At 37.9% G+C, this 19,458-nt stretch overlaps 1 protein-coding gene across 4 annotated transcripts in view; it reads right to left on the bottom strand.

Annotated features, from left to right (window-relative positions):
* Positions 1-19,458, bottom strand: part of Lrch3 (leucine rich repeats and calponin homology domain containing 3) — a 121,886-nt gene that overhangs the window by 51,042 nt on the left and 51,386 nt on the right. For all 4 annotated transcript variants that reach the window (XM_070029989.1, XM_070029990.1, XM_070029992.1 and 1 more), the window contains exons 6-10: positions 16,566-16,675; positions 15,568-15,661; positions 11,896-12,016; positions 7,581-7,726; positions 2,418-2,494 (exon numbers count right to left, since the gene is read on the bottom strand). In XM_070029989.1, coding sequence (XP_069886090.1) covers positions 2,418-2,494; positions 7,581-7,726; positions 11,896-12,016; positions 15,568-15,661; positions 16,566-16,675 — 548 coding nt within the window. The remainder of the gene's footprint in view (positions 1-2,417; positions 2,495-7,580; positions 7,727-11,895; positions 12,017-15,567; positions 15,662-16,565; positions 16,676-19,458) is intronic.

The raw sequence follows: 19,458 nt of genomic DNA, 5'->3' as shown, positions 1-19,458 counted from the left end.
GTTTGTCCAAGGTTGGTAAATAAATGTAACAGGAACTGTGCATGAGATTGGGTTCTCCAAATACCATATGCTTGATTTAAGTATATAGCAACTAAAAAGCCATTCTGAGATAATTTTCAAAAAATGAAAAATTAAAAAAAAATTAAGAAACAATTACAACATAAAAGGCCAAGTGGCGATTTTCTCTTTCATTTTTCTTACATTATTCTTCCCATATTTTCTGCATTCTATCTACGTCACTGTCCAAAAGATAGTTCTTTTTTTACATGTGTAATGGTACTGAGGTTTGATGCAGGGCCTCACACTCATGCCTAGTGTTCTACCACTTGAGCCATGCCACTTGTTTGGCTTTTTGCTAGTTATTTAGTCACAGAGCCTCAAAGACCCTCAGAGAGCCTCAACTGGCTTATAATCCTGATCTTCCAGATCTGTCTTCTGAGTAGCAAGGATTATAGGTATGAGCCACTGGTGTGGTTCCTGAGACAACTTTAAAATGTGATTCCTAAGACAACTTTAATACACTGTGAAATATAAAACATGATGTATGACAGTTCCTATGTAATAAATTTGTTGTCATTTAACAACAGATGATGTCAAGTATACTGATTTAAGACTTCATAAAAATAAAGAGGAGACAAAGAACTAAAGGCTGAAAAATACTCAACCACTGTGATACAGTTTATAACAAGAAACCTTTTGGAATTCAAGAATGAGAAGCAGTATTCTTAACAATCAAGCAATTTTAGAAACAGACACTAAGTTGGAAAAATCATGCCAGTTGAAACAGGAGAGACAATATCTAACATTATCTCTATCTTCTCTGGCTATCCAGTCAAAAATGCAAGTTAAAAATGGAAGATTCTACCTGGTTTATAGAACTGTAAACTCTCTGTGTATCACCTTTATAATTAATAAAATACTAAAAAAAAAAAAAAAAAGGAAGATTGTACTCGCAATAGCCAAGTTATGCAAGCAGTCCAGATGCCCTACAGTAGATATGTAGTTCAATAAAATGTGGTATACATACACAATGGAATTTTACACATCCATCAGAAAATAAAATTATGCCATGTGCAGGGCAATTGATGGGCCTAGAACAAATCATGCTAAGCAAGGTAAGCCAAGCTCAGAGAGACAAATGGCATGTTTTCTCTTATATGTAGAAGCTAGATCTAAAATATAACCTACATGATAACCTACATAGGACTCTAAGCATTCACACACAAACAGAAGAACACAAAGGTATAAACTCTCTGAACACTGGGAATTCCAGGAAACAGAAACATGGGATTTTCTGTTTTTGTTGTTGTTGGGGTAGTGGTGGTTTGTTTTTGCTTTGGGTTCCCCACCCCCTTTTGGGGGGGGGACAAAGAAGTATGCAGAAAGGGAGGGAGAAAGGGTCAACAAATATAATCATGCTATTCAATATATACTATGTGGAAAATGACCTATGTAACTTGTGGGCAGGGATGAGGGGGGAAACTGGGAGAAAGCAAAGGAAGGGATGATACTGTCTCAAAAAAGATGTGTAGCTGGGTGCTGGTGACTAATGCTATAATCCTAGCTACTCAGGAGGCAGAGATCTGAGGATTGCAGTTCAAAGCCAGCCCGGGTAAGAAACTCTGTGAGACTCTTATCTCCAATAAACCAGTCAAAAAACCGGAAGTAACGCTGTGGCTCAGTGGTAGATTGCTTGCCTTGAGCTGAAAAGCTGAAGGACAGTGCCCAGGCCCAGAGTTCAAGCCCCACAACCAACCAAAAAGAAAAAAAAGAAAGAAATGTGTTCATTACCTGACTTATGAAATAGCAATTCCTCTATACAACACCTTAATAATAAAAATAAATTAAAAAAAATAGATAACTGACTGGGCACTAGTAGCTCATGCCTATAATCCTTAGCTACTCAGGAGGCTAAGATCTAAGGATTACCATTCAAAGACAACCAAAGCAGGAAAACTTATGAGACTTTTATCTCCAATTAAGCATAAAAAAAGACAGAAGTGGAGCTGTGGCTCAAGTGGGTGAGCACGAGTATTGAAAACAAAAGCTCGGGGACAGCACCCAGACCCTGAGCTTAAGCCCCAAAGGAGAAAAAAACTTACGAAAATCTTTAAACTCTCCTTATGCATGAATCCACACATTATTGGCACAAAATTTCATTGCTATTAACTACCTTCAAATCAGTTAACTGTAAAAGTAATGGTTTAGGTAATTTGCATTTTGGAATCAAATCAAATCAATTGTAGTTTGTTTTTATGGTACAATCACAAAAACACACTGTGACCCAGTTTTAAGTAAATGATCTCTAAAACTTAGTTTCTAAACAACTTCATTATATTTGGTTGTACACAAACCAAAATTACTTCATTCTTCCTACTGAGTTTTAAGACAGAAGTAAAAAAATTGCTTGCTCAAACCTGTTTTGATGTGAGTATCTTCTCATGTCTTCTGATTTTTGAAACTCCCTAATGGCTACTGGCTTTATTGGTGAACCCTAGAACAACAACAACAAAAGGTATAAATATATATCTAGAATACTGTGATTATATTATTAAATTATTTATACCCAACTTGGCATTTAGGAATTTGTATATTACTAAAAGATTATTTTAACAGAATCTTTAAGTGTGAGCTTTATATTTAAAGGAATTGTAGCATGATGGCAGATGCCTATAATCATAGCATTTGAGAAGCTAAGGCAGGAAGATTGTGAGTTTAATGCCAGTCTGGGCTATGTAATGTAATAATACCCTGTCTCAAAACAAACAAACCAAAACGAAATGAAATAGCATTTCAGGCTATCTTGCATACACTTTGATAAAATATAACCTAAAGATATATTAGTTACAAAAAAAGGTTTATTTCTCATTGTACTATAAAAATGATCATGACTAAAAATAGTAAGATTTACTAAAAATAAGAAAGGACCTTTTCTTTTTGCTAGTCCTGGGGCTTAAACTCAGGGCCCAAGTGCCGTCCCTGAGCTCTTTTGCTCTTTTGCTCTGAGCCAAACTTTGAGCCAGATCACCACTTCTGGTGGTTAATTGGAGATATGAATCTCATAGACAGATTTTCCTGGCTGGGCTAGCTTCAAATCATGATCCTCAGATCTCAGACTCCTGAGTAGCGAGGATTACAGACATGAGCCATCAGTGCCTGGCTAAGAAAGGAACTTATAAGTTCTCTATCTCAAGCTTCTACCTAGGACAGGAATTCCTCTATACCCTACACCAAGATTTGTTCAGTTTTTCTTGATCACATGGAGTAATAGAGAGTTTACTGGGCAGATTATATCTTTTGCTCAGCTTTTTTACTTATGGCTAGCATTCTACCACTTGAGCCATGCCTTCATGTCTGGCTTTTTGCTTGTTATTTGGAGATAAAAGTTTTGAAGACTTAGCCCAGGTTGGCTTTGAAACTTGATCCTCAAATCTCAGCCTCCTGAGTTACTAGGATTATAGGCATGAGTCATTGACATCTGGAGGGCAGATTATTTATTACTTTCACACTACCAAAAACTGTCTCTTGAGCTGGGAATGTGGCTTAGTGGTAGAGTGTTTGCCTAGTATGCATGAAACCCTGGGTTCGATTCCTCAGTACCACATAAACAGAAAAAGCTGGAAGTGGTGTTGCGGCTCAAGTGGTAGAGTGCTAGCCTTGAGCAAAAGAAGCTCAGGAACAGAGTTCAAGCCCCAGGACTGGCAAAAATAAGCAACAACAATAAAAACAACTGTCTCTTATCAGTTAAACAGATAGTCCTGGGGTGTTGGCAGAACATCAATAAAGAGGTTATTTCTATGGTAAAATACAATGTCTAAATTTAAAAATTATTATCAACATAATTTATAAAGTAAGAGGTAGAGGTCATTTTCAAAAGCATGACTGAAGAAAATGAAGCTGGCTTAAGTGATAGACCCATAGGATGAGAAATAGAATGATAAATCAAGGCATTACTGAAGTAGGGAAATTGGGTCTGGGTCAGTGCCATCTTGGCCACAGGGTAGATGGTAAGATCTGGCCTCTTGTCTTCATGGTTGGGGAAGGAGAAGCCCCCATCTCCCAGGTGATAGGATGCCTGAATTGCTGGAGGCAGGGGTGGGGACCTGGATGATAGGTTACTAAACCTGAGAGTCCAGTACCAGGACTCCAGTTTCCTGTGACCTTGCCCTCTGACCTGACCCTATTTAGGCCCAGATCAGCTCAGATACCATTACGTCATGCCACATGTCTCTATGTCTGTGTCCTGTCTCCTGTCTCTTCTCAGGTCACCATAGTATTCCACTTCAGCTCTCCATTGGAGCTAAATTGGTTTGTTGATATATTTTTTTGTTCTTTCTTTGCTCTCTGGCCTTCATGGCTAAGTTTCCTAAGTATACTTGCTGGCTACTGGTCTTTGAGACAGGTGTCCACCATACATACAGTCACCAGCCTTTTAATAAAGACTCCAAGATTTGATCTTTCAAAATGTGTCTTCTCCATTTTGTAGATGTATAACACTACTTAAAAGCTACCACAGGGGCTGGGAATGTGGCTTATTAGTAGAGTGCTTGCCTAGCATGCATGAAGCCTTGGGCTCTATTCCTCAGTACCACATAAACAGAAAAAGCTGCAAGTGGTGCTGTGGCTCAAGTGGTAGAACACTAGCCTTGAGCACAGAGAGGCTCAAGGATAGTGCCCCAGTCCTGAGTTCAAGCTCTAGGACCAGCAAAAAAAAAAAAAAAAGGTACCACAATATTTTGTCAAATGAGAATCTATAGATGCAATACAACCTTCCTTCCTTCCTTTTCTTTCTCTCTTTCTCCTTCCTTTCTTTTTTTCTTTTTTTTTTTTTGAGTCCGGTCATGGGGCCTGAACTCTGGGCCTGGGCACTGTCCCTTAGCTCTTCAGCTCAAGGCTAGTGCTCTACTACTTGAGTCACAGTACCACTTCTGGGTTTTTTCTTTTTGCTTATGTGGTGCTGAGGAATCGAACACAGGGCCCCAGGCATGCAAGGCAAGCGCTCTACCACTGAGCCAACTTCCCAGCCCCCTCTTTCTTTCTTTCTTTTTCTTTCTTCCTTCCTTTCTTCCTTTCTTTTCTTCTTTCTTTCTTTCTTTCTTTCTTTCTTTTCTTTCTCTCTTTCCTTCTTCCCTTCCTCCCTCCCTTCCTTCCCTCCCTCCCTCCCTCCCTCCTTCCCATTCTGGGGCTTGAGCTCAGGGCCTGGGTGCTGTTCTGGAGCTTTTATGTTCAAGGTTAGTGTTCACTTGAATCACAGCTCCACTTCCAAGTTTTTTTTGGGTAGCTAATTGGAATTAAAGAGTCTCATAAGCTTTCCTGTCCAGGCTAGCTTCCAACTGCAATCTTCACATCTCAGCTTTTTGAGCACCAGCATCTGGCCTACAATCTGAAATACTGAGAGAATAGTTTCTGACCATGTCATCTTGTTTATGCACAAATCCTAGTATTCTATCATTATTCACTATGTTGGTTTTATGATTTGGTATTTATCTAAAACAGCTGCAAGAAGTACATGGAATTTCTAAAATCTACATCATTGAGTCAATTTAAAAGTAAGTATATATCATACTCTATTGATGCAGGAGTGGTCTATAGATGTAAGAGGCATTAAAATAAAATAATAGGAGCAATATCTCAAATAGGCTAGTTTTTAAAAATAATGTTTTAAACAGTATTCAGGAATTTAAAAAATGGTATTTTTTCACTGACCGTTAAGTCATCTGAAAATCCTGCATCATATTTTCACATATTTCTCAATTTATGACAAAAAATCATAAACAGATCTATGACACAGAATCATAAAAAACTGCCATAAATAATAGGTAGCTAGAACTTGAAAATACTATTATAAAAGAGCCAATATATGGGTTAAAGAAATGCAGAATTTTTCATAGTAGCATAGTAAGTATTTTCAGGTTAAGTAGATATCCCCATTTATACAACTAAATTAATAAAAAACTATTAAAGAAAAAGGCCACAAGAAATGAAAAATGGACATTTTTAAAGATAAGGCATTATTAATAGCTGGGCACCAGTGGCTCATTCCTATAACTTAGCTACTTAGAGACTGAGATCTGAGGATCATGATTCAGACAGCCTGGGCAGGATAGTCTGTTTGTGTGTCTTATTTGCAATTATCCATCAGAAAACTGGAAGTGGAGTTGTGGCTCAAAGTAGTACAGTGCTAGCCTTGAGCAAAAGGAGCTCAAAGATAACACCCAAGCCCTGAGTTCAAGCCCCAGGAACAGCTTATACACATAAAAATATGCTATTAATTTTATTGCAAAGTAGTTTCTCACTCCAGCAGAGAGGTGAAGAGACTAAACCAGAAGCACTTTCATCAATCATCTTGTCTACTAGTATCTCTGGGTTGCAGGATTTTATTTATACAATTTTAAATACAAGAGTATCTTTTGAACACCAACAAAAAATACTGGGTTCAAAAGCCCTTCAGTTAGGAAAACCCCAGAATCCCCTTTAAAAATTGATAACATCACTCTATAACATGTCCCACTTGATGTGATGAATTCTTTATTTCTGAGACTAAATACATCATTCTCCAAAAAGGCCCCAAAATGTCTCTCAAATAACCCGTTTAGAGCCTGGGATGAACTCCAGACATCAACAGCACACACACTAAAATGGAGCCATTTTATTACGCTGACTAGATACACTGAAGAATGCTATTCTACTCCAGCCCCTTAGGGAATTGGCAGAGATCCTGCAGTGGGCTGAATGCTCATTTGTTTTCTCCAGCAGTTCAACACTCCACTCATTGCAAGAGACACCCAAGAATTTTAATAGTGAACAATTTATATTCTGTTAACTTAGGATAAAAGAGTCAATATAATTAAGCTTATTAGAAATAGTCTTTGGGTTGGCTGTAGATTGGTTCACAAGTCAACTTTTTGGTTTATATCTTAATCAATTACCAATCATTAAACCATGATTTACTTGCTAGTAACAATAAGAAAGCAAAATGCAAAAAAAAAAAAAAAAAAAAAAGAAAATACCAAAATTGCCAGAAAAACAAATCAAATCAAAGAAAACAGCACTGGAAAACATCATATTTCTTTGTATTTTCTTTCTTTTTTTTTTTGGGGGGGGGGTCCTGTCGTGGGGCCTGAACTCTGGGCCTGGGCGCTGTCCCTCAGCTCTTCAGCTCAAGGCTAGCACTCTACCACTTGAGCCACAGCACCACTTCTGACTTTTTTTTTTGCTTATGTGGTGCTGAGGAATTGAACCCAGGGCCTCATGCATGCAAGGCAAGCGCTCTACCACTGAGCCACCTTCCCAGCCCGTTCTTTGTATTTTCTTGAAAGGCTTTGGTTTACTCTTTAAAATCCTTTAATTTCTTCTTCAAAAATAATGAAATCTGTCTTCTTACTTCAAAGTTAACCTAAAGCTTGTTTGAGATTATTGTCTGACTTTCCGAATAAATCTGAAAAAAATCTAAGACTTAAAGTCAGAAGTGAACATGATAAAACAATCAGGCATAAAGTAACAAACCAGGAAAATGATTAAGATGTATCTTGTTTTTCTAGGAAACAGCAGCATAGTTAGGTTTAAATGGTGTATACTACCTCATGAGAGATTCGCCGTTGTTCAATATAGGCCATAAACTGTGAACTGAGGCTGTCTGAGTCCAGAACCTTGCGTTGTCTAACCTCATCCTCTTCTTCTGCAGTACAGCTGTCAATGTAGTCAATCTGATCTAGGTCGTGTTCCACTATAGACAACACACACAGACATGGGGAAAAAAACATTCAAAGATCCTGAATAAAAGGCATTCATTTAAATTATTTTCTCTACTTCCCCATATGTTCTATTCTGAAAGTAGACAGAATGACAAGTTTAAATTATATAATCCTTCATTATTCAGTTTATAGTCACTCACAAATATAGGTTCTTGAAAAACCTTAGTTCTAATTCAGTAAAGAATGTAATTTAACTGTAATTACTAAAATATTTATCTTTAATATTTCATTTTACATTAAACATCTTTTCAGTGTTTTAGATAAGACAATTTGAGTTTATGAGTCAGAAAAGTCTAATTTTTAAAGAATGAAGGCTATATTTTCTTTTTTTTTTTTTTTTGTCAGTCGTGGGGCTTGAACTCTATTTTCTTTTTTTTAAGCAACATATTTGTTTGCTGAATTCATTTTGATAATGCATTTTCTTTTTGTGTACTATCTAACTATTTATTTATTACTTGGGATTAAATTCAGGGCCTCACCTCTGTTAGGCAAGTGCTCTACCACTGAGCTATGCCTGGACCCTTTATTTTTTTGAAACTGGGTCTTGCTCCTTGTAACTCTGGCTGACCTAGAAGTCACTATGGTATCAAACTCACAATCCTCTTCCTGTCTCCAGCAGGGATAAAGGTATGCATCACCACATATGGCTGCATCTTCTTTCCATGTTTGAGTTAAAGGTTTCATAATCATACTGGGGATCTGGCAGAAAGAAAACCTTATATGGTAACCTCAAAAGAAAGTAAAAGGCAATAAAAAAAAAAGAGGGTAGGAAGAAACTAGACTTTGAGACAGTTATTGACTACTATTTCTCCTTCCTATAACTGTAGTCCAGTTTTCTTCCCCCCCAAACAAAAACCATGTTTAGAACAATGATTTTTCCCATTCACAAAATTATTTACTAGAGCCTGAAATTATAACTATTTTATAGCAATTTGGGAAAGGAAAAAAATTGTTTGAGGAATTTTTTCTTCTCTAGATGTTTCAGAGTAGAGAATCATAGAAACAAGATATAGCCATGTACCATTTCACCCACTAAGTTTGAAATGCCCTATTATCTTTAAGTTTAAAACTTAAGTTTTAATAACTAGTTAGTGATATACATATGCTAGGAAAAACCTTTCTGCTAAAGTGGTTTCTCCAAAGATGCATTAAATTCTAAACATAATTGTATGATATCCCATAAACTGCTTAAAATCTGCAATTTCTGGGAACAGTAAATTTGGAGTTTATTTCTCAATCTAGTCTTCCGATTCCATTTTTATAAATTTTTTTATTGCAATTAATACTAAACATGAATTTTAGCCAGATGCCGGTGGCTCATGCCTAGAATCCTAACTACTCAGGAGACTAAGATCTGAAGATCAGGGTTCAAAGCCAGCCCAGGAAGGAAGATCTGTGAGACTCTTATCTCCAATTAACCACCAAAAAGCCAGAGCAGAGTTATGGCTCAAGTGGCAGAGCCTTGAACACAAGAGTTCAGGGACAGCATCCCCGCCTCAAAAAAAAAGAAGAAGAAAGAACAAATTTTGAGTTATTATTATTATTATTATCATCAGGCCTGGGCAGTCCTTGAGCTTCTTTTGCTCAAGGCTAGCACTTGTTCAACTCTACCATTTGAGCCACAGCGGCACGTCTGGCTTTTTCTGTATATGTGGTACTGAGGAATCTAACCTAGGGCTTCATACATGCTAGGCAAGCACTCTACCACTAATCCACATTTTCAGCCCTTGAGTTATTATTAATAGCTAAAAGGATGAAAGGCTATGTCTACAACTATGTTAGAAACAAGGTTCATAAATATATTTTGACAATGTGCTGCAATTTATTTAATCATTTATATTATGATCATTTCTCAAGAAAGCAACATCAACTTCTACTATCTAGATCAGTGCAGAATAGCCACAACTGGCACCAGTTGCTCACATTTGTAATCCTAGCTACTCAAAAAGATGAGATCTGGGGAATCATGGCTCAAAGCCAGTCCAAGCAAGAAAGACTGTGAGACTCTTTTTCTCCAATTAATCAGCAAAAAAGGAGAAAGTAGAGTATCAGCCTGGAGTGAAAAAACTAAGAGACTTTTCTCAAGCCCCAATTTTAAGACCCTGTACTGGCACGCACACACGCGCATGCGTGCGCGCGCGCGCACACACACACACACACACACACACACACACACACACAATATTAATAAAGTAAAAAAGAATGTAAGCCACAAAATGATTCCCATATGAAATCTGACACTTTATACTAGTTATATTAGGTGGCTCAGTGGTAGAGTGCTTGCCTTACATACATGAGGCCCTGGGTTCGATTCCTCAGCACCACATAAGCAGAAAAAGTGGGAAGTGGCGCTGTGGCTCAAGTGGTAGAGCACTGGCCTTGAGCTGAATTCAGAGCTGAGGGACAGTGCCCAGGCCCAGAATTCAGGCCCCACGACTGATTAAAAAAAAAAAAAGGATAACATTAATTTTAATAATGTATTTTGTATAATATATCTAAATACTATCATTTCAACATGTAATCAATTGAAGATATTATTTTATGTATTTTTTTCATGTTAAGTCCTTGATGTGTATTTTATATTTACAAAATATCTGATTTCAGAAAAAGTCACACTTCAAATGCTTGACAACGTATGGTCAATACCTACCATACTGAAAGGAAAACCTAGAACCTAGAAGCTGTATTAAATCTTAAATGAACTGGTTGGGAAGATATCTCCTATGAGAGAAAAATTAGAAGGAAACTTTGAATATGAATGGAGAAGTGAAAGGAATAAGTAAAACAGGATGGAGAGGAAAAGACAACAGTCATTTACTAAACTCATTCAGAGATGAAAGCTTTTCTCTGAAAATAGGATGGATTTCTGGAAAAATCCAAGTAACTTCTTTCCTTTAATTGCCCTTTACAATTTTAACATTAGAATTTGATACTTCAAACTAATGCGATATAGTATGAAATGTTAAAAGCAAGAATACTTCAAAAGTATAAGGAAGCAGTATGATCTCTGTTAATTCTATTAAACTATTAAGCTTTAAATGCCAAAAATAAGGAAAACAAAGATTCAGAAATTTCAGAGATTATTATTCCATATGAGAGAAATGGTAAACAGGAATTGTGGCATGGTCATATGTACTTGCAATCCTACTTACTTAGGAGGTTGAGATCACATGGGTAACATGGTAAAAACTAATGTTAAAACAGACAGCCACAGGCTGGGAAGGTGGCTCAGTGGTAGAGGGCTTGCCTTGCATGCCTGAGGCCCTGGGTTCGATTCCTCAGCACCACATAAGCAAAAAAGAAAAAAGCCGGAAGTGGCGCTGTGGCTCAAGTGGTAGAGTGATAGCCTTGAGCTGAAGAGCTGAGGAACAGCGTCCAGGCCCAGAGTTCAGGCCCCACGACCGGAACACCACCCCCCCCCCCCAAAAAAAAAAAAAAACAAGACAGCCAGACACTAGTGGCTCACTAATACTAACTACTTAGGAAGCTGAGATCTGAGGATATCAATTCAAAGCCAACCTAGGCAGGAAAGTTTATGAGATTATTACCTCCATTTAAACAGCAAAAAGCCTGAATGGTGGAGCTACGGCTCAAGTAGTAGAGTGCTAGCCTTAAACAGAAAAGTGCTCAGGACTTCACACAGGGAGATTAACTACTTCAAAAGAAGGTCACAGTGAAATCAGAATTAACAAAGATCTATTCTAGGTGAACTGTCCAAATAAAATTTCCTTTCCAAATGATTATTAAAGTGTCTCTAACTGTGAGGCACTGGTGGTTCATGCCTATAATCCTAGCTACTGTGGAGGCTAAGATCTGAGGATCAAGGTTTGAAGCCAGCCTACTCATTGTCTCATTATCTTTTAGCAAAAAGCTAAAAGTGGAACTGTATGGCTCAAGGGTAAAACACTGGCCTTGAGTGAAAAAGTCAAGTGAGTGTAAGGCCTTGAGTTCAAGACTCAATACCTGAACCAAAAGAGAGAAAGAGAGATTGAAATTTTATCCCACAAAATATAAATAATAATTAAATAAATCTTTAAGATAGTAAAGAAGCTACAGACACACAAAAAAGAGTGGGTGTAAATAGATCATTTGAAAAAGATATTGTGATTAAGAGCTTCTAGGTGTTAGCAGTTATGCTCACCTCCACCGTTGGTTACTATTAAACTGTTGCGATTCTCTTGATACTGGCTTTCTCTTCGTAGTCTTTGCTCTTTAGTAATCTCTGCTACTCGGAGAGGCAGATCTGAAAATTCGTCTGTAGGCTTAAAAGAAGAAATATTTAAAGAAATCATTTCTACTTAAGTATAGCTATAATAATAATATTTACACTGAAGAAATAGCAAAAAAGTTTAGGAAATGGGGGCTAGGAAGGTGGCTTAGTAGTATAGTGCTTGCCTAGCATACATGAAACCTTGGGTTCAATTCCTCAGTACCACATAAACAGAAAAAGCTGGAAGTAGTGCTGTGGTTCAAGTGGTAGAGTGTTTGCCTTGAGCAAAAGAAGCTCAGGGACAGTGCCTAGGCCCTGAGTTCAAGCCCCAGGACTGACAAAGAAAAAAAAAAAAAGTTTTGGAAATGGTTGTACAACACTGAATATATTTAATGCAATGGAAACACATACATAAAAAAGTTAAAATGCAAAACATACACATAAAAAGGTTAGAATGGCAAAAAAATTAATAAAAAGAAAGGTCTTATGATGACTCCATAAGTAAACATATGGGTTTAAATGATCTATCTATCTCTCTACCTATCTCTCTACCTATCTCTCTATCTTTGTATGGACACAGCCACCAAGGCATACATGCACAAGTAATTTGTACTCAGTGAAATAATGTTGTAAATATATATTACCAGTATTGGTATCAAATGCTTATTTAATTTTAGCTAAAATACCACACCTTAGTAACTTTAGAAAGTAGAAAACAGCACTAATAATTAAACAACACAAAGTGTTATCATTTAGAACATAAACTCTCTGAATGTTATCCCTCTCCCTGTCTTCCTTTGTTCCTGCTCTCTTACTCTGTCTTTCTCAGTTCTAGAAATTGGACTCAGAGCCCTAAACATGCTAAGCAAGTATTCTACCATTAAGCTAACATCTTTGCCAAGCTTCCATCTTTTTATCCATCAGTCTATAGCCCTATTTTTCTTCTTACTTTTTTTTTTGGGGGGGGGGGTGGAGGGGGAGAGGGCTGGTCCTAGGTCTTGAATTCAGTCTGGATGCCATCCCTAAGGTCCTTTTGTTCAAGGCTAGCATTCTGCCATTTGAGCTGCGGCTCCGTTTTTGGCTTTTTCTGTGTTTAATTGGAGATAAAGAGTCTCACGAACTTTCTGTGAGGGCTGACTTCAAAGCACAATCAAATCCTAGCCTCCTGATTAGCTAGTATAACAAGCATGAGCCACTGGTGCCTGACTATTTTTTTTTTGCCAGTCGTGGACCTGAACTCTGGACCTAGGCGCTGTCCCTCAGCTCTTCAGCTCAAGGAGAGTGCTCTACCGCTTGAGCCACAGCACCACTTATGGCTTTTTCTGTTTATGTGGTGCTGAGGAATCGAACCCAGGGCCTCATGTATGCAAGGCAAGCACTCTACCACTGAGTCACCTTCCCAGCCCTGCCTGGCTATTTTCATACCTTCTAATTTCCCTTCTACTACCTCTATTCCACATTATCAAGCCCCTCAAAGTTTAGGCTACAGTTGTTGTTATTTGGGGGAGGAGGTTAGTATGCTTTTTTAAATTAAAAAAATGTTTTTTGCCTGTCCTAGGGCTTGAACTTAAGGCCTGGGCACTATCCCTGTGCTTTTCTTTATTCAAGGCCACAGTGTCACTGCAGGCTTTTTGTGAGTATTTTTACTGGAGACAAGAGATGCCCCTCAGTAGATGAATGGATCAAGCAAATGTGGTATATATACACAATGGAATTCTATGCTTTCATCAGAAAGAATGACATCACCCCCTTTGGTAAGAAAATGGTAAGACTTGGAAAAAATCATATCAAGCCAAGTAAGCCAGACCCAAAGAAATATAGGCTCCATGGTTTCCTTCATTTGTAATAATTAGTATATATCTAGAATAGACCTAGCAGAGTATCACAGCTATGTACATATGACCATCTAAAATTATGCTAATCAAAATGAACTCCAAGATATGAAAACAACAGAGTTTTTTTTGGGGGGAGGGACTGTTTGCAGTTATTTCTTTTTCCTTTCCTTTTCGTTTCCCTGTTGTCACAGTTTTTGATTTTGGTATCCTTTGTCTTGTATATAAGTTTATCTGATTTGGGGAAGGTAAGGGGAATCACAGAAACAGTGGTACAAAGGGTGAAGCAATGTAACAGTGATACTTACTAGACACTATGCTGGAAATGAACTTTACAACTTGGGACAGAGGAGAATCGGGAAGAAGGGAAGGAAAGTGGGAGAAAATGAGGGAGGGGGGTAACACTGTTCAAAAAGAAATGTACTTGGGGCTGGGAAGGTGGCTCAGTGGTAGAGTGCTTGCCTTGTATGCATGAGGCCCTGAGTTCGATTCTTCAGCACCATATACTACATAAGTGGGAGTGGTGTTATGGCTCAAATGGTAGAGGGCTAGCCTTGAGCTGAAGAGCTGAGGCAGAGTTCAGGCCCCACAACCAAAGGAAGGAAGGACGGAAGGAAGGAAGGAAGGAAGGAAGGAAGGAAGGAAGGAAGGAAGGAAGGAAGGAAGGAAGGAAGGAAGGAAGGAAGGAAGGAAGGAAGGAAGGAAGGAAGGAAGGAAGGAAGGGAAAGATTAAAAAATAACATAGTCATTACCTTACTTATCTAACTGTAACCCTTCTGTACATCACCTTTACAAAAAAAAAAAAAAGAGTCTGACAGACTTTCCTGCCCAGGCTGGCTTTGAACAACAATCCTAAAATCTCAGCCTCCTGAATAGACAGGATTATAGGTATGAGCCACTGCACCTAGCTACTTTTTATTTATTTTTTGCCAGTCAAGAGGCTTGAATTCAGGGCATGGACAGTGTTCCTGGGCTTCTTTTGTTCACCGCTAACACTCTACCACTTGAGCCAGTGCCACTTCCAGCTTTTTCTGTTTATATGGTACTGAGGAATTGAACCCAGGGTTTATTGCATGTGAGGCATGCACTCTTACCACTGAGCCATATTCCCAGCCCCTAATTTTTTATGTTTTTTAAGACAAGCTTTCCCTATGTAGTGCAGGAGGGCCTCAAATTCATAATCCTGCCTCAGCCTCCTGTAATCCTACTAAGATTATAGGTATGTACCACTATACACAGTAAGGCACCAGTTTTTACTGACAACTCTTATTTATATCTTTTCACAATAAGAAAACTGTTTATGAGAGACAACAAGGTAACAAATATATAAAATACATGCCATAAAAAGATGGTAAAGAAAAATAACAGCCTCTACAGATAGCTGCTCCTCCCCTCAGTTTTCTGTATTTTTCATACAGAAAACAAAGTGAAAAGCCTGAAGTGGAGCTATAGCTCAAGTACTAGAGTGCTAGCCTTAAGCAAAAAAGCTCAGAAACAGTGCCTAGGTCCTGAATTCAAGGGCCATGGCCAGCACACAAGTGAACACATATCCACACACATACACACACACCAAACAAACAAAAAAACCCAGACAGACAAACAAATGCTCTGGACACCTGAGAAGACTGAATCTTTTACAAATGGAGAATTGTACACAGAGAAATTAACTACTTGAAAAGAAGATCATGAATTGAATCTAATTTAGACACCTTTCCTTTTCATCATTTTCTCTTAAATTAAGGAGTTTTAACAAATGGAATAAAAGACTTACCTCATTCCCTGACCATCTCTTGTCCCCACTGTCCACACTATTAAAACCAGAATCAAGGGCTCCATAGGGACGACTGGAATACAGTTCTTCATGGCTGTTCAAAATAAACTTCAGCATTTAATATTTTAAAAATTTACACTTGAAATAAACAATACAATTTTACTACTAAATGTTCCATGACAGACACTTAATCATTAGTACCACAACTGACAAAAAAAAAAAAAAACAAAAATAATAACTAAAAAAAAAAGATCCTAAAGTGAAGCTAGACACTGGTGGCTCACACCTATAATCCTAACTATTCAGAAGGCTGAGATCTGAGGATCACAGTTCGAAGCCAGCACAGGCAGGAAAGTCTGTGAGACTTTTTTCTCCAATGATCCATCAAGAAAACAAAAAAGGAAGTGGTGCTGTGGCTCCAAGTGGAACAGCATTAGCCTTGAGAGAAAAAAGCTCAGGGATAGTACCCAGTCCCTGAGTTCAAGCCCCATGACAACAAAAGAAAATATCCTGAAGTGATGCTAACAAGTCAACAAATGCCACCTCTTCACTCTCCGAAGGGGAGGCCAAAGGTCCTAAAGTCTAAATGACTTGCCATGAGTCACAAGGGTTGTTATAGGAGAGCTAGAATTCAAGTCACTCTGACCACTGGTTTTCCACTGGGGGCTTGTCAGGTACACTGGCAATGTCTGGAGACATTTGTCACACCAGCAGGTAGCACATACCTTGTGGGTGTAGTTTTACAATGTAGTATATAACACCTCACAACAAAGAATAATCTGGTGCAAAATGTTATTAGTGTCAAGCCTGATATAACTTAGAAGTATATATACCTTGTCAATCTATGTCATCAATTTTGCATTTAATACAAGCATACTGAGGAAAGAAGTGTTTATAAATAATTTCCCTTCAGCCAAACATACAGGTATAATTAATGATTGTTTATTTAAATTCCTGTGTGATGGAATATGATGGATAGTAATATAGAACATACTCACCAGGAGCCAAAACCCAAGGGTCTCCTATCATAATCTGGGAGGTCTGGAGCAATCTTACAAGCTTGTATGTTTAAGTATTTAAATATGTGGATTTTGCCTTTTATACATATCTAAATAAGATAACACATAATGCAAACAAATTATTATTCATCTGAACTGTTTTTATCATGACAAATTTTAGTGTAATATAAATTGGGAGAGGCATTTCTAACCATACATAGTATAAGGTTAAAAAACAAGGCCCTGAGTTCAAATCCTAGCAGTTTCAAAAACAGAAATGACCAACCACAAGCTAATTACACTATTTAGTTCAATGTCATTTTAAGTATTTAACTAGTACAGCATAACTACAGTTTTTTTGTTTTCTAGGCATTGATAAGATTCAGTTACATAGAAATAATTGGTGATTACAAATACTATTAGAACACTCAGGAAATTTATCTACTTATAATTATTCAATCAGGAATTTAAAGACTTCTATCAAATAGAAGTCTTTTTTTTTTTTTTTTTTTGCTTGTTGTGGGGCTTGAACTCTGGGCCTGGGAGCTCCCCCTCAGCTCTTCAGCTCAAGGCTAGCACCCTACCACTTGAGCCACAGCGCCACTTCTGGCTTTTTTCTGCTTATGTGGTGCTGAGGAATTGAACCCTGAGGCAGGGCTTCATGCATACGAGGCAAGCATTCTACCACTGAGCTCACTTCCCAGCCCATGACAACTTTTAATTTTAAAAATATAATGATCATGTATAATTGTGCTTTCTTTTTGAGCAATTTATAGTTTGCTACGTAGCCCAGGCTGACCTTGAACTCACAACTCTCCTAACTTAGTCATAATTATGCTTTTCTTTACGTTTTTTTTTTTTTTAAGTTGTTGGTCTTAGGGCTTGAATTCAGGGCCTTGGCACTGTCCCTGAGCTCTTTTGCTCAAGGCTAGCACTCTACACTCTACCACTCAAGCCGCACTCCACATCACACAATTATATTTTTGATCCTGCTTTCTATGAGAGAACAGAAAATGATGAATTGTTATAGATTATATATATATATATTTCTATTACTATCTATCCTAGAAGTAAAAAAATAAATTCTTTTTTTTTTTTTTGGGTCTGGTCATGGGGCCTGAACTCTGGGCCTGGGCGCTGTCCCTCAGCTCTTCAGCTCAAGGCTAGCGCTCTACCACTTGAGCCACAGCGCCACTTCCGGCTTTTTTCTTTTTGCTTATGTGGTGCTGAGGAATTGAACCCAGGGCCTTGAGCATGCAAGACGAGTGCTCTACCACTGAGCCACCTTCCCAGCCCAAAAAATAAATTCTTTAAGCTAGCAAAATTTGCTCTGATTTGAAACTAAAAATGTCCTTCATAGGGTCATATATTAAATCTCTGGTTACCAACTGATAGGCTAATCTATTGATGAACTCATTGTTCTAGAGAATATTAGGAGTTATGTCTGATTGGAAGATATAGGTCAGCCTAGGCTAACTTTAAACTGCGGCCCTCAGATCTCAGTCTCCTGAGTAGCTAGGATTACAGGCATAAGCCACTGACACCCAGCTACAAATCTACTTTCTAACAACAGTTTCTGTCTTTTCTAGAATTTCATGTTAGTGGAACCTTAACAGTATGTAGCATTTTGTTTCTGGTTTCTTTTCCTTAGCAAACTAATTTTGAGATACATTGATTTCTTTATTTTTTTTATTATGAAAATACTGTACAGAGGGGTTACAATTACATGGGCAAGATAATGAGTGCATTTCTTATCAAGCATTGTAGCCTCCTCCTTTGTTTCCCCTTCCCATCCTCCCTCTGCCCACCACATCCAATCCTCCCTGCTCCCCTCCCCCCCACCAAAGTTGTAAAGTTCATTTTCGACATAAGGACTTGTACATCTCATTGTTGCAATGGGTCCACCTGAGAGATACATTGATTTTGCATTTTAAAACTGGGCAGAAGAGGGCTGGGAAGGTGGCTCAGTGGTAGAGTGTTTGCCTTGCATGCATGAGGCCCTGGGTTTGATTCCTCAGCACCACATAAGCAAAAAGAAAAAAGCCGGAAGTGGCGCTGTGGCTCAAGTGGTAGAGAGCTAGCCTTGAGGTGAAGAGCTGAGGAACAGCGCCCAGGCCCAGAGTTCAGGCCCCACGACTGGACACAAAATTAAAAAAAAAAAAGAAAACAGACCAGCAGTTTTGTTGTTCTTGTTTTAGTTTTGTTTTGTCTTTAGATAAATGTACACAATATCATATAAACCATTCATTCTACTCTTAAATATTTACTTAAAATACTAAAAGCTAAAAGAAAAAAGCTCATAGTTTGAGCTTGCTTGTGGTCTTATGATGAGAAAGACCATATACTATTAAGTATATGCATACCACCTGGTAGCCAGGATGTAAAATGACGGAGAGGAAAAGTCAAGGGACATGCTTCCTTCAGAAGCAAGCTTTTAGGTTGACTTCTTTCAGGTATTTGTCACTGGCAAAATATCAACTAATACAAAATCCTTCTACAGTTAGGAAATTTACATACAAAATTTTACAGCTGCCATAAAGTTTATCAGCAGCTTATATAACATTTTTACTGAATTGCAGAGCTAAAATGACCTATAGAGAAAATTATAGGTTGGCAAACACTTAAATGATAGGATAGCTATTATCTATTTGTGAAGTTACATCATAATTACTTTGCTACTGATTTCATTCAGTCACTGACAAACAAATGAACAAAGTGGCTAACTAACAAAGTGATTAGAAAACAGGAAGGCAACCCCCTCCCCCCGAAAAATCAACAGTGTTAACAAAAATGCATTGATAATCTTTAGTTTGGAAAGCTATTTATTTTATTTGTATCTAGCATTTATGTGCTCTATATTCAATTTCTAGAAGAAATTTAAGAAGGAAATTAA

This window comes from Dipodomys merriami, unplaced genomic scaffold (genome assembly GCF_024711535.1).
Source record: "Dipodomys merriami isolate MVZ:Mamm:240054 unplaced genomic scaffold, mDipMer1.0.p SCAF_2, whole genome shotgun sequence".
In the NCBI taxonomy this organism is placed as follows: domain Eukaryota; kingdom Metazoa; phylum Chordata; class Mammalia; order Rodentia; family Heteromyidae; genus Dipodomys; species Dipodomys merriami.
This window is presented reverse-complemented; position numbering and strand designations above follow the sequence as displayed.